The sequence below is a fragment of the Mauremys mutica genome, chromosome 3 (assembly GCF_020497125.1).
Source record: "Mauremys mutica isolate MM-2020 ecotype Southern chromosome 3, ASM2049712v1, whole genome shotgun sequence".
Taxonomy (NCBI): domain Eukaryota; kingdom Metazoa; phylum Chordata; order Testudines; family Geoemydidae; genus Mauremys; species Mauremys mutica.
The window spans coordinates 46,006,824-46,023,150 of record NC_059074.1 but is presented as its reverse complement, the minus strand read 5'-3'; the positions used below and the strand labels follow the sequence as shown (position 1 = coordinate 46,023,150).

The 16,327-nt window shown below is 41.0% G+C and overlaps 2 protein-coding genes across 12 annotated transcripts in view; one reads left to right on the top strand and one right to left on the bottom strand.

Annotated features, from left to right (window-relative positions):
• MCPH1 (microcephalin 1) overlaps positions 1–16,327 on the bottom strand; it is a 220,576-nt gene that overhangs the window by 101,415 nt on the left and 102,834 nt on the right. The window lies entirely within an intron of this gene.
• ANGPT2 (angiopoietin 2) overlaps positions 1–16,327 on the top strand; it is a 76,958-nt gene that overhangs the window by 55,172 nt on the left and 5,459 nt on the right. For all 3 annotated transcript variants that reach the window (XM_045008999.1, XM_045008998.1, XM_045008997.1), the window contains 2 exons: positions 4,092–4,193; positions 4,758–4,924. In XM_045008999.1, the coding sequence (XP_044864934.1) occupies positions 4,092–4,193; positions 4,758–4,924 (269 nt within the window). The remainder of the gene's footprint in view (positions 1–4,091; positions 4,194–4,757; positions 4,925–16,327) is intronic.

Here is a 16,327-nt window from a genome sequence, read left to right as displayed (position 1 = left end):
TCCCCTGGTTACTTTATAATTAGCCATAATAATACACACTTGCTGTGCCCATATGCTTAAGGGGACACACTTTTCATCCAAGATGACCTACACATTATTGCCACATACAAAGGCTGCAAGAGAACTCAAGGATGAAATCGTGGCTCCACTGATGTTAATGGGCATTTTGCCATTGACTTCAATTAGCCAGGATTTCAGGAACTCAAAACAAAGGATTGAAAAAAAAAATTACAGCTTTGATAGGAAGACCTAGAAATTGAGCTAGAGGACAACATGAAATAGGTAGGCAGCTTAAAGGTCATGCATAGTCATGATTTGGGGGATGTAAGTGTCCCTTGTAACTGTTAGTGATAACTTTAGGAGGGAGACTATACAATAGGTGCTTTTTATGTGTGCAAAAAAAAAGGGGGGGAGGAGAGGGTGGAGTCAGAGCTTAACTATGAAGGAAAATCCTTGTTATCAGGTAGTAGATGATATTCAGTGGTCAACAGTTTTGTTTTTTTAAATCCAGTCTGGGGCAGTACATAAAAAATATATTCCACTGAAGTATATTGTTTTGACTTATGGGTATAATGATCGATCCATTGCTTTAAGTGGGAATGAACAACTTTATTTGAAGTTAGACCATATGACAGTTGGAATTAAATGGGAGAAAGAGGGTAGAGCTGAAATCAACAACATATTTGTGATGATGCTTTCTTGCCAACTAAGTTGGGTCCAACAGAAATGTTTCAATTATTTTGATACTGATTAAAAGTTAGCTTATCTTAACATTAATAAAAATATATTTAAACCTTTTCAAACAAGTGTTTAAAATATCCAAATATTTTTACCCCTCCAGAGTTGGAAGCATATTGTAAAGATTCAGACCTTCACTGCAGAGATAGGAAGGAATACAGTCTTTAACAATACCAAATGAAACAGGCTGGAACCTTACTGCTAGCCCATATGGATTTCAGCATTGGGTGGTAGATGATCATAGGGGGAAAATCAAACAAACAATTACAACCATACTGGATGGGGACCACATCCTAAAAGAAATCTTTCCTGAACCCCCTCTTCTGGGTTTAAAAACACACCCCAACCTCACCAAGATCATCATCAGAAGTAACTCCCCACAGACCAGAACACACCAACTCAAAGCGGTGCCAGATCCTGCCAGAACAGATGCAAAACCTGCAGACATATTTCCCCTTCTAAGATGACCAATACCCGCCACACAACACATCTTTCAAGACCCATGGGTCCTACACATGCCTATCATACCATGTGATGTACCTCATCCAGTGCACTAAAGGCCCCAATTACAACTATGTGGGTGAAACGAGACAATCACTACGCTCTCAAATGAGCTTGCACAGAAAAACAATAAAAGACAAAAACACTATCACCTGTGGGTGAATACTTCTCATAATGCAATCACTCCATATCTGACCTCTGAATCCTCAAAGAAAACCTGCACAATGTTTTCAAAAGACAAGCCTGGGAGGTTAAATTCATAGCTTTGTTAGACACTAAAAATCATGGATTTAGAAATCACTGGATTTATGGTTTATTATAACAGTCTAATCCATTAACACACACACCCCTTTTGTCCTCTGACTGCAGAAGTCTTAACCAGCCACTTTATCTTGAATGCTCTCTTACAATGTGTGTCAATTCTTATGCTAAACAGTCTGCCCCAGCTTGTATTTTAGCTGTGATGCTCTGAATACATTTCCCAGACCTGAAGAAGAGCTCTGTGTAGCTCAAAAGCTTGTGTCTTCCACCAACAGAGGTTGATCCAATAAAAGATATTACCTCACCCACCTTGCCTCTCTAATATCCTGGGATCAACACGGGTACAATAACATTGCAAACTACATTTGAAGTTGACAGTGTCCTTTTAATACTTTATATTAGTTGTCTTTAGGACTTCATTTACATTCTGCAAAATTAAAGGAAAGGTTCTCAATGAACTAGCCATTAGCTTACATTATGCAAAACGTAAACTAGTGGCTGAATGTCCCTGAGTCACATGTCACACAGCAACACTTTTTTTTTTAAACTAACCAGTGTAATTTTAATACAGGCAGAATAAGAAAAGGGATCTTTAATGATCGTAGGTAGTCCAAACTTCTGTTTTACATCTCCAGCAGAATGTCTTTCTAGCATCTCTTTGTAAGATTACAAATTGACTCACCAAACCACTTCCTGTAGCTCAGATTTTCCTTAGAGGGCTCCCATCTAAGTATTAACTAGACCTAACACTGCTTAGCTGATGAAATCTCAGACCAAAGAGGAATGACCGCAGGCATTTTTCATGAAGTGTGGCTACTTTATCCAGTGGAAACAAAGTTCACCTTCCCACAGAACTAGGAAGCTTAGGTCTAATTTAATATATAGATCGTTCACATTCAAAGAGTTGCAATTACGCCTACAACACACAGCTCATATTGAGCATCAATTTATGTTCACATTAAAACTAACATAAAACAATTATTCCATGTTTAAGCTACAGTAGTATAAATGGCATATCCAAGAAAGTATGAAGCATCAGTATGCATTATAAGGTAAATTAGATTAAAAGGTCTGAAAAATAAAATGCTACTGTAGTTAATGGACCAACTTTGCCACTGGCAAATGTGAATCTAACTCCACCGAATTAAATATGGCCTAACATTTCCAAAACTGAAGTGATCTAATTTTTATCACTTCTTTAAACCAGTATGTATGTTACATGAATTAGTTTCTTTCAGTGTTTTCACACTGGTAAAGCTGCTCCAAGAATTTTCTCAAACAAGAAACAGGAAAGGACAGAATACTAAAAGGTAGTTCACAGAGAACTTTAATTGTAACTGGCAGTTCTTTGCATGTAATATTTTAATGACCAGGTCACAGTAAGTTTCCTAAGCATTAGGAGATAATATAATACACTGTAATATAACATATAATACTGTACATATAATAGTAACAATTAGCTGTGATATAGCGCTTTTCATCAGCAGATGGCAAAGTGCTTTACAAAGGAGGGGAGTATCATCTCCATTTTATAGATGGGGAAATTGAGGCACTGAGAAGGCAAGTCACCCAGCAGGTCAGTGGCAGAGCCAGGAATATCACTCAGACAAATTACTCTATCACATAGCTCATTCTTATGTAACAAATGAAAAAATTAACCCACTCTTGAATAGTTAAGAGCATGGCACAGACCCATCCAAATTTCTAATCCAATATCTAAAAACTATATTAAAGTTAAGGTTAACTCAAGTGGACATCTTTAGAGATTCTCAAGGCTTTGTGATAACTTTTGGGAAAGGTCAGAAATACTGGCTTAATTTTGTTTTATGTTATTAATATAAAACTTAACTTAGAGCAATATTATTAAACCACTAGTTTAGCTGCAGCTTTTGAAGTCAGCCTTTTATCACATTAGTGCAGAAACTGATGTAATTCATTATGTTCTGCATTGTGCAAGGCATTTAAAAAATCTAAATTGTTTTTAAATCAATGTGTCCTTTTAACTAAAATATATATTTTTTCTGAGAAATCATAAAAATAAAATATTTTGTTTGAGAGTTGCTTAAACTATTTTTGCACAAGAGCAGGGCCAGCAGCGGGGACCCCGGTTGGCAGGAGCTGGCGGTCGGGACCCCAGGCCGGCAGCAGGCTGAGCTGCTCAGCCCCCTGGTGGTTTGGGGTTCCGGCCATCGGCCCCACTCAGCCTGCTGCCAGTCTGGGGTTCCATCCGCCGGCCCCTGTAAATGTAAAATGTATTACTGGCATGCAAACCTTAAATTACAGTAAATAAATGAAGACTTGGCACACCACTTCTCAAAGGTTGCCAACCCCTGTACTACAACATAAAACCCATATATAGTAAGCACAGTATTTCAAAAACATTCAATACCATTTCAATATCATCATTAATTACAATCTTAATTAGACTGCAAACTATTCAAAACAGCTCAGCTTCATAGGTGTTAGCAAACCTGGCATGCTTTGCTAGGCAAACAAAAGCCAACAGTAGTTTTAGTGTATACTGTCCTGTGTGTGTCAATTGGCATGTGAGTACCTGAATTTATGCAATTACACATTCTTCTTATTGACAGACATACTGTGATATGGAAAGCAATGGAGGGGGGTGGACAGTTATTCAGCGACGTAAAGATGGCAGTGTGGACTTTCACCGGACATGGAAAGAGTACAAGATGGTAAGATCCACACTCTTTTGAAGCTTTAAATCTAATTTATTATTTTTCTGATAATCTCTGAAATCTACACAGACTTAATCACAAAAGAATATTAATCAGTTACTTAAAGTTGTATTGCCTAAACAGGTTCTAAAGTTACATTTTAGTTCTTAGATGAAAAATTGTGCTTTCATTTGGGAAATGCCAGAGTAATATAAACTGTTTGCCTAAGCAGAGACTTGCAAGTGTTATGTTTGTTTTCACAAAGAAATGTAGCATTTTTTTCCTAAGCTATTTCATGTCGCGTCCACATCTTTAATTTTCATTACGTTATTTATATTTGTGTTTCTATTGGCAAATGTTCGCCAGATCTAGTAAGTCTAATACTGATACATTTTGTTTCAAGTTCCTAAATTGGTCCCTGCTGAAATCCAAAATTTGAAATACCAAAGAACTAGGATCCTCATATTTGTAGTACACTTTTTGTGTTGACAAAGCAATTACATTTAAAAATTGATGAACTGATTATTTCAAAATCAAAGAAAAACAAATTAAAGTTATTTAAATATACAACTTGGATTACAGGGATTTGGTGATCCTGCTGGGGAGTACTGGCTGGGAAATGAGTTAGTTTCTCAACTGACTAATCAGAAACGCTATGTTCTTAAAATACACCTGAAAGACTGGGAAGGAAATGAGGCATATTCATTGTATGAACATTTCTATCTAGCAAGTGAAGAACTAAAGTACAGGTAAGCAAACAGCACTGAGTTGAAAAAACATCAGTCAGCTATTAATTCCTGTAAATTGTTCAGCTACATAACTTTCTTTTTATATTAATTACAAAGCAGTTGCTACTAATTTTCACCTATACCCTACATAATCTTAGTAGATTTTTAAAAAATAGAACAGTATGTACCTTTTCACCAGTATACAGTAGGTAAGTAATACCTTCAGGCCCCTCCTTCCCCTTATAGACAGCCCAACATGCAATATACCTGATATAGTGTGTGTAGGGGGAAACCCAACAAGGCCAGAATTGGGTGTTGGCACATAGCTCTCAGGGGGCCATGAAGGAGTGGCCTCCTGCGTGCATGTGTTCTCTTGAGGAGATGAAGAGGCAGAAGCAGGCAGATCAGAAATTACATCTAGTGACAGTCCCCCCACTTCCTGATCTACACCAATGGACATGCACACAGCAACCACAAGGTTGCAGCTGCACAGTCTGCCAAAGTAGGGTTGATTTGTTCTTTAATTTTGAGAATCAATGCAGCACCCAGTTGAGTTAGTCAAGCTGAATGGTGGGTCCTCGCTTTATCCCAATGGCAAGGGTTTAATTTCTAGTTTCATTGTTCCTCTTATTTTAATAAAACTTTATACCTAGCAGAGTGTTCTTGTAACTTTAGCCTGTATATATTCCATCCACAGTTACAGTTACCCATATGTTAAAAAGGAAAGTCTTCGGGGGGATCTTTAATATTCTATTCTTGAATGGAATTAAGTGGTCTTGTCTTTAGGGCAAAAGCAGTTACCAGACTAAGGTCAGGAACTACTTAAAAAAAAAGAAGAAAGGAGTCACTGAAACCATGATTCCTATGGATAAATAAGGTCCTGGGGGCTGGATGATGGAAGGGATTGGTAATGTGATAAGAAGCCTTTCACTTTGGGAAAGATTGCTTTAGGTGAACTATCTAGAAAAGAGCTGAGATCCATTGGAGGGAGTAGTATGAGGAGGCTTACATTTCTTTGAGAACCACTGGATGGAACAGCATGAGGAGGCTTATAGTACTGCTGTCCAAGCTTTGTCCAGTAGACAAGTTAGGAGACTACAAGGAAGGTCAATCTGGCCCCTTCCATGATACCCAAATTCATACATTTCTAAATGAAAACCTTTATAAAATACAATTTTGCACCCAAAAACTAAACTGTATCCAAGGAGCTCAGAAGCCATCAAAAACATGAGCTCTTAAACATTATATTTTTTTCATCAAGGAAAATAAAATTAGAATAGAAGACTTTCGCCATCAAGAGATTACCAAAGGTTAACTGAAATATACTTTGACTTCATCTCATCCCCCACATACAAAGCAGTCCCAAACTGAAAGTTTCTCTCCTGCAATTGGAGTTATTCTAGATGGCTCTGCATAGTCAAGATTTCAGTGTACTGCGCCACCTTGTGGTGCTTTGTGGTAGAACCTCCTCTAGCAGTGTCAGCTAGAGCCCTCTCATACTCCCACCCCTCCCCTAAGTGTCACTGATGTTCTGAGGGCGAGGCTATGTAAGAGGCAGAGCACCCTCACCACCTTAGTTGCATCCACCTCAAAGCCAGAGACACAGAACAAACAAGGCTCTGACAGAGAGGGGAAGGTGGTGGGAAGTGTGAATATGCAGAGCCCTCTCAAAGAACTCCAAACATGAGCAAGTAACCTTCATTTCTTCTTTGAGTAGCTCTGCATATTCCCAGTTATGGGACAAATTGAGCAGTGGTGAAAACTAACTTGGAGGCAGGAACAAAGTCCTAACTGAATAGAGTCTGAAGCACCACTTTACCAAATCCAACATCTGCCCTATAGGCCAAATCCAAAATATAATGCTTTGTAAAAGTGTGCACTGAAGTCCAGGTTCCAGCTCTGCAAATTTCAGCAACTGCTTAAGACAAACAAGGGAAGTAGCCACAGCTAGTGGAATGTGGTCGAATTGAAGCAAATATAGGAACTTTTGCTAGTGTGTAACATTCAGCAATACATGTTATCCATCAAGAGAAGAAGAAACTGTATAACCCATGTAGTTTTTAGCATAAGACACTAACAATATAGAAGATATATGAAAACTTTACTCTTATCTAAATAACAAGCAAGGGACCTTCTGCCTTCCAAAGCATGTAGCAGGACCAATTTCTCCTTATTAGAGTGCGGCGGGGGCGGGGGAGGGAGAAGGGGAAAGGGTGGCAAATTAACTGTCTGATGTGAAAAAAAGTCAACCGTCACTTTAAGTAAGAATTTGAGATCAGGTCTGAGAACTACCCTTGTCCTTATGAAGAGAAGTAAAGCATGTATAAGCCCTAGAGCATTCAATTCACTGCCGCCCCAAGCCAGTGTGATGGCAATAATGAAAGCCATTTTGATCAATAAATAATAGAAAAAACACTGAGCCAAGGGTTTGAAAGGGCTACTTCACCAGCATGGCTAACTGAATTATAATAAAACATCAACTAATGTGTAATATGCAGAGATGGGTGCCAAATGAACTTTTAACAATGAGTTAGATAATTCCTGAGATTTTAAGTACATTAAGTATTCAGAACACAAGGAACAGAAGCAGACACAAGGGAATCAGATTTTCCCTCACCCGTGCCTGAAATCAGGGTCTACTTTAAGTAGTAACAGCTTCTAGTAGACTGTTTTCTAGAATTAATTAGCATGTCCTGGAAAGACAAAGAACATGACTGCTCAAGAGCAGACAGAGTCAAAGTCCAGTTGCCAGTGCCGACTGGTGAAGAAACTATGGATCTGTGTGAAAGATTCCTGCCCTCCTGCTGAAACAGCAGGTCTGGAGGCAGTATCAGACACATTAAGACTCCACCAGAGAATTGAAGGAGATCAATAAACCACTGTTGACATAGCCAAGCCAGGGCAATGATAATCATCTTTGCCCTGTCCTGGTGTATCTAACCACCTTCTGAATCACTGGAAGGGGGGGGGGGGAAGAGGGGGATATACATCAGGCCTTTTCCCCAGTGCAGCAGGAAAGCATCTGACCAAGATAGTCCCTACCCACTCTGGAACTGAAGAGGTCACACTTTTTGTTGGACCATGTTGCAAACAGCTTCACACCTGGTCAATTCCAGCTGGAGAATATGATAATTGACAGATCTGTTACGTATCATTTGTGCATCTGTGTCTTTGCTGAGATGATCTGCAACTAGGGAGGGATAGCTCAGTGGTTTGAGCATTGGCCTGCTAAACCCAGGGTTGTGAGCTCAATCCTTGAGGGGGCCACTTAGGGATCTGGGGCAAAAATCAGTACTTGGTCCTGCTAGTGAAGGCAGGAGGCTGGACTTGATGACCTTTCAGGTCCCTTTCAGTTCTAGGAGATTGGTATATCTCCTATTATTATTATTATTTTACATTGTTTCCCCCTGCCAGATATAGCGCTACTCAGTAAAAATGTGATGGATACACCAATCCCCTGGGCTTATAGCCTTTGCACACAGGAGAGCGGAGTAAGCATTCCCTTGCTTGTTGTTGTAATACATCAGCCATGCATTGTCTGTCACAATCCTCCCTTGTACATGAGAGAGGAAGTCTAAGGGCCAGATGAACAGCTGTCACTTCCAACACATTGATGTGCAGTGCTCTCCCCTGCACATGCCCTTGAACTGTCAAATGATTCACATGAGTCCCCCCACACCTTGTTTGATGCATCTGAAATTACCCTGAGAGAACTGTACACCTCTGAACCATTCTCTCTAACTGACCACCATTCTAAAGAAACGATGCTGTTCTGCGGCATGGTGATCAACATATAAAGGCTGTCCCAAACTGGTCTGTAGTGCTGAAACATCCAGTACTGCATAGGTTTCATTCTTAGATGTGCAAATGGAGTCATGTAAGTACAGGATGCCACAAAGCAACATACAGAACCAAAACCTCCAGATGTATTTGTTCAGGCCTCTTCTGTCTAGTATTAGACAAATTCTGTCATCTTTCTTCTGCCTCAGAAAGTAACAGGAATAAAAAACCCAAATCCCTCTGGTATTTGCATGACTTCCTTGACTGCTCCTATCAGAAGCAATTTTTCAACTTCTGCAAGAAGATTAGCCTCATTGGAAGGGTCCCTGAAGAGTTAAAGGTAGAAGAAACCGGGAGGAGAGGGTGGGGGTGAATCTCAAAAGGTATGGCATAGTCCCTTTCTACAATCTCTAGAACCCATTGTTCTGATGTAATTTGCCTCCATGCATTGATAAAGTTGGCTAGTTTGTTTCGAAAGAAGAAGGTAGACTTATCCTGATTGGGTGTTTCTTGATTCTTAAATTTTCTCATCAAAACTGAAGCTTTTGCTACAAAGGGATGACAAGGAAGCGGGCTGTTTAGATTTAGACCTTGGTTTGAAAGGCCTCTTTCTACGTTGATTCTGGAAAGCTACAGGATGCTGGTATTGTTGAAATCTTTGACTTGATAAAAAATAAAATAATGAAGACTGCTTTTGGTACTAGAAATAAAATAGAGGTCCTTTTCCAAGCAGAGAAAATTAAACCCAGAGAGTGGGCTGTCAATCTCTTGTCCTTTAATTTTTCTATTAATTTGTCTTTTCACTGAAAAGGCGCTCCCCCTCCTTGAAAAGAGAGCTCCTCCAGTATAAGCCAAGTGTCCAGAGCTAGAGAGGAGGAACAGCCAAGCTTGCCTCCTGATAGAGCAAATGATAATGTTCTAGCAGTAGGGTCCAAAGTGTCATGCAAGTCTTGTCAAAACAATGTAATCTTTTCCCATAAATGGAACTGTAGTGGGCTATGACTACCTGATAATTTGCCTTTCATCGCCATATGAATCAATCTTTTCCCCTCTCCCTATTAGATGGGGTGGAGTGTGATTGTCCAGATGTTGCCCTGTTAGTGGCAGCAGCCACCACAGTGAATTAGGTATAGGACGTGTATGCAAACAGGAAAACCCTTCAGACAGTATCTGACACAACTTGTCAACCTGTCTCCAAAAAGGTTGACAAGAGGCAGTAGCAGATCACACACATTTAGCCAGCGGTAGCATACCATCCAAAATGGGTAGAGATATTCTGCTCCTAAAGGTAGCATCAAGGATATCGAACAGCGTGGGAGAAGTCTCCTCCACAGGCACTGCAGACAGATTCAGAGTGGATGCCATACAGTTCACAAAATTGTAGAACTGCAAAGTGTCTTCGAAAGGAAAGGAGGCTGAAGCCACTCCCACATGTTCATCTGGTGATAAATCAGGTTCACAGTCTGTTTCCATATGTTCCTGCTCAAAGAGGGCAGCTATACCCTTACATTCTTCCTCAGAAAGCACTGTCTGAAATGTCAACGGCCCTAGAGATTTTGGATCTGAGAATCTTTGAACTGTTGGATACTTTGTAGACAAAACGTTACCTCTCCATCCACATGGAGGATAACTGACAAATTCCTGAGGTGGCCCTCAATAAGGCCATCAGCCCCAGGACTGCCAGTCTCCCCAGCAACTGGGATTCAGGAACATGCCTACAGGAGGTAGACCAAAGGGTGGTACAAAACAAGCTATAGGTCTTTGTGTTCCTCTATCTCAGGAGTTCCTAAACTTCATTGCTCCGCGACCCCCTTCTAACAAAAATTACTACATGACCCCAGGAGGAGGGAGGCGAAGCCAGAGCCTGCCTGAGTCCCTCCAAAGCCTAAATCCCACCACTTCGGGTTGGGTGACAAAGCCAAAGCCCACGGGCTTCAGCCCAGGCAGGGGGACACTGTAACCTGAGCCCCACTGCCCAGGGCTGGGCAAACTTTTTGGCCTGAGGGCCACATCGGGATTCCAAAACTGTATGGAGGGCCAGGTAGAGAAGGCTGTGCCTCCCCAAACAACCTGGCCTCCACCCGCTATCCACCTCATCCCACTTCCCGCTCCTTGACTGCCCCTCTCAGAACCCCCGACCTATTCAACTCCCCCTACTCCTTGTCCCCTAACCACCCCCTCCCAGGAGCCCCCACCCCTACCGCCCCCCCGGGACCCCAACCCCTATCCAATCCCCCCTGCTTCCTGTCCCCTAACTGCTCTGACCCCTATCCACATCCCCAGCCTCTGACAGGCCCCCTTGGGACTCCCATGACTATCCTACCACCCCCTAGCGGCACGGTGAGCTGAGGCTGCTGGCGAACAGCAGGGAAGGGGCCGTGGGCTAGGCTCCCTGGCCGGGAGCTCAAGGGCCAGGCAGGATGGTCTCATGGGCCAGATATGGCCCGCAGGCCACAGTTTGCCCACCTCTGATGTAGCTGGAATCAACACTGGAACCAAAGCAGGAACTGACAGCAAGTCTGAAGACTTGGACAACTTCAGATCCAACATTGTACACAAATCCATCTCCATTGCTACTAAAATTGGAGGTAAAAGAGGTCTCTGCTTTAGAACGATATCAGCCTTGTCAGAATTGGACAGAATAAATAATTCTGATGAATGGGAAGTGGCACAGCCAACAGTGGCCGCTTTGTTCTATGTATCTTTTTTCGGTGCTACTCCATTCAGAATTGAAGGCGCTGATGGCCCCAGTTCTGACACACTGATTGAAACCATCTTCCTGGACCTGGAAGTGGAAGTAGGAATTGGCCTTGGTCCTGCAGTTGAGGGGGATCCATCAGGATCAGAAAGTTGCAAGGCATGAGGTATGGCATTGGTGAGGATGATCAAACTGTCTCCTGACCTCTCTTCTGGAACTAGGGCAGTCGGATCTGACCACACAGCCCCGGTTTGGACATGTGTAGCCTCAGGAGCTTTACTGAGGAAGCCAAAGGAATTGAATCCAGCCCCAACAGGGGTTTCAGTTTCTTGGAACCCTTCAGTCACTGGAACTCACAGGAGCCATGACTGGCCTCTGAGACCGTGGATCTGAGGACTGATTGGATCCAGAAAGTTTAGCCTTGAGAGCTTCTTTGAGAAGGATCTTCAAGCAAGTCTCCCAGTCCTTGCAGGCTCTGGGACTAAAGGTTCAGCAAATCAAACATACTGAAGGTGGGTGTCCTTCTCCCTGGCAGCTGAGGCATATGGTTGCTTCCTCTGCTTCAATTCCACTATAACCCAGAATGGCAGAAAACATTAAATATACTAACAAACTACCACTAGAAGAAAGAAAGTCTTAAGGCTTAAGAAGAAAAAGGCTTCAGCTCACAAACAGTCTGAAGTTCACATCCATCCATGCACACATGGTTGGAAGGAACTGAGGGGGTGCTCTAGCTGACACTGCTAGAAGGAGGTTCCACCAAAGGCAACTCAGTACCTCATAAATGGGAATGTGCAGGGCCACTCAAAGAACTATCAATATCTTACCCCCATTCCCCAACAAAAGTTGGATCTTAATGCCTAAATAGTATGTGGTTGTTTCAAATCCAAACCAAATATTTTCTCATCTGGAAGCAGTTAGACTCTATAGCAGAGATTTTATTTTTAAATTAAGGCACTATAATACTTATAAGGACAACCTTTGCAAAATGGGTCATTACCCTTGTCCATTTATATTATTAAAAAATAATTACTGCAAACTAAGATGGCTGTCTGCAAATAGATACTTCTTCTTGAAATGCAAGCAAGTATTTGATGTGCCATAAAATGCAGTGGTTTAAAGTATACTTTATTTAACATTATAAAAAGGATATACATTTTAAAATTATCTTGAAAATATTCCGCAACACTGTAATATTATTCATGGCATAAAAATAATTTCCTTTTACATTAGTAAGTTTAAATGCTTCAAAGAAACAATGTAAGCTGTTCCAGGAAACAAAATGATATTCTGATCCACTTAACACAGGAACATATATGGTCAGAAAAAGACAAAGTCATGAGATCTAGTTCTACTCCCAGCTCTGACAGACTTTCTGGGTGACTCTGGACATGGCAACTTATTGTCTCGGTTTCTCCATCTATATAACTGGGAGAATTATAGCTATCTACCTGAAAAGGAGACTGTGAACCTTAACCTTAACTTAATGCTTATTAAGTGCTTTGAAATCTTTGTACTTACAATCTCTCACTTTCTATCCAAATTATCATCATTGGCCAATAATTTATACTTAGGTTTCTAATTTCATATGATTTTCCCTTGGAGTTGCTGATTGCTGAGCACTTTTGGAAATAAGGCCATTGTCACATTTCAGGGTTCAATCCAGGCCAGGGAGAGGTTGTGTCATCACCTGTAACCTGGGTCCCTCACAATGCTGTAGCTCCCAAACTGGGCTTCTCACAAACAGCCTAAGCAGGGTTGCCAATTTTCTGATTGCAGAAAACCAAACACCCTTGCCCTGCCCCCTGCATCACACTTTTTCAGAGGCACTGCCCCCGCTCACTCCATCCCCCCTCCCTTCGTCGCTTGCTCTCCCCAATCCTCGCTCACTTTCAGCAGGCTGCGGCAAGGGGTTGGGGTGCAGGATCTGGGTGCAGGAGGAGGCTCAGGGCTGGGGCAGAGGGTTGGGGTGTAGGACAGTGTGTGGGTTGCAGGCTCTGGGAGGGAATTTGGGTGCAGGACGGGGCTCAGGGCAAGGAGTTCAGGTATGGGGTGCAAGCTCCAGACAGTGCTTACCTCAGGCAGCTCCTGGAAGAGGCCGGCATGGCCCCCCTTCACTCCTAGGCAGAGGTGCAGCCAGGCAGTTCAGCATGCTGCCCCGTCCACAGGTGCCACCCCCACAGTTCCCATTGGCCAATTGGAGCTATGAAGCCAGGACTTGGAGTGGGAGCAGTGTGTGGAGCCTCCCTGGCCGCCCTTACACCTAGGGGCTGCAGGGACATGCTGGCTGCTTCCAGGAGTCGCAGGGAGCCTGCCTTAGCCCCGCTACGCCGCTGACTGGACTTTTAACAGCCGGCACCACCAGGGACCCTTTTCAATCAGGCATTCCAGTCAAAATCCAGACACCTGGCAACTCTAAACCTAACAGCATGCAGCTCATGTGTGGAGTGTCTGTGTACAGCTACAGGCCTGGCCAAGCAGCAATAATATCAGCTGCCTGTCAACAACACTCTAGTCACATTCTGGCTTTCATTAGCCTTGGTTACTACTTGTAGGGTGACCCCAACACACTCTTAGTCCTGAATTTTCCCAAAAACGTGTGTTCTGCACTTTCCAGCCCTCTCCTGTTTAGATATTAGAGGTCCATTGCCTCTGTAAGGGGTCAATATGCAACAGTTTGCTACTTCAACTGTTCAGTTTAAACACAAAACTGGATTAGTTTTATTAAAAAAATAAAACAAGTTTAACTACAAAGATTTTAAGTGAGTACAAATAAGGTATTAGAGTCAGAAATGGTTACAAGAGAAATAAAGATAAAATGTTTTTTTAGTAGTTAAACGTAACAAGCTAGACTTGGTTCAAGGTAAAATCTTTACCAGTTTCCCAGCAACATTATTGACCAAATTCTCAGGTCAGGTACTCCCTCAAAAGTCAAAGGGCTGGTTCCTTTGTCTTCTTAGATGAGAGAGAGATAGGTTGGGGTGTTTTTGCGCCTCGCTTTTATAGTCCAGTCACCTTTTGAAATGCATTTTCCTGAGGATTACCCCTAAATAAAGTTCATTCCAGCTGTAAGGATGGAGACATGAAGTCTCATGGTGAAAAAATTTCCATGCTGTTTGCTAAAATTCAGATAGATCTGTTCTTACCCCCCCTTCATTGCCAAACAATAGTCACCTGACAGGTGATTGGCAATCAAACTTTGACACCTGGCTCGAGGAGGCAGCTTATCCTGTATCTTTGAGAAACTGGTTTACCCACTCCCCAGACTTGCTGGTAAACACATGGTAATCAATTTCATCTTATATTCATAACTCCTAATACATGTTTCGTATATATATTACACAAGAATATTGACGATCTGTGTGTTATGAGATTTTAAATGATACCTCAACAACATGTATTTTGCACAACAATTATTATAATAATGTGTAGGGAGTGAATATTAGGGTGTTTTTGGGCATAGTCACCTATTTAGTTAAGTGAATATAGACTTAAGGTTCCTAACTTTAGAAGACCTTTTAAAAATAATTTTCATCAATTATGCACTTGCCATATACATGACTTTCTATTTGAATATCTCAAAGCATTTTGCAAGAATTGACCAATTAAACTTCACAAACCCTGTGAGGTAAATTTTCAAAAGCTCTGAAAAAAATCTAGTTAAGATTAATCAAACCAGGTTTTAAAAAAATCCAAAGACCCATTCAATCAAAATCAGTAAGAGTTCACATTTATATATAGCCTTTTACTCCACAATACCACAAAGTGATTCACAGACTTTACAAATATATGATAGCCCCACTCTAATGGAGCCTTCGATAAGGCAGGAAAGGAAGGAACTAAATGACGGCGCACTGAAACAGGAGAGGGGAAATGTAGGCCAAAACCACCTGAGAAAAATCTATGCTCTTCAGAAAATTGCAATGGGATCTTTCACAGCAAAAGTAGTTTCAAATGGTTATTCACAGGTATCCTGGTTTTAATCCAACCATTTCTTAAATCAATGACTAGAATAATGGCCTGTTTACATCAGGCATCGAACAATGTTGGAAAAGTAACCCTAGACTTGTACACAATGTTTGGAAACTGTCAACACTAGACAGACAAACTATGTTAGAAATTGGCTTAACTGGATCAGTCTTTGAAAACTAAGTCTGAACTCTTTAAAAAAAATGTTCAACATCTATATTAAGCTTTTTCTAACACCACCTACACTTTTAAAAGGAGATTTCAAAAAAAGGTAATCTGTAATAAGATCATTGAACTTTTAAAATCCATTGTTATTGATAAACATCTATATTTCCTTATATGAAAGTATGAGGAAGTGTGAAATGGTTGAAAATATTCGGTTTATAACTGCCCAAGACACTTTAAAATAATTTAGAAACTAATTAACATTTAGAGAAAAATTCCGCATTGTAATAAAACTGATTCCAGGATTATGGTCCTTGATCTAATGACATTCTACAGCAGGCAGGCGCATAGAAAGATCAAGACAAGTTTGAGAAGAAATTAAAAATTCCTTAGAAGATCAGTCCTATTTCTTAAACAAACAAGATAGCTCGATACTACTTGATAATTACGATTTAAATCTTTCAGTTTTTAAAAACAATATAGTAGCAGCCTCACTTGAAAGTTAGACTTGTCATATGACTATGAAGTGCTATGTAGCCTATATCTTTCCTCCAATATTTGAAAATTAAAATCATTATTGTTGACCATGAACTAATTTGACATTTTTTAATTCTCAAAACATTTGCAAAGGAAGAGTCCCTTTGGAGAGTGGGAAGGAAAGGACAGAGAAAATCATCCTTATTACCAATGAAATTTTACCCATCACTGATACACAGATTAGACTGCCACAGCATGTTAATACCAGTTATCCTGAGGGCATTCTGCACCAAAAAAAATAATAATTCTGTGCCAAAAAAATTAAAAATTCTGCA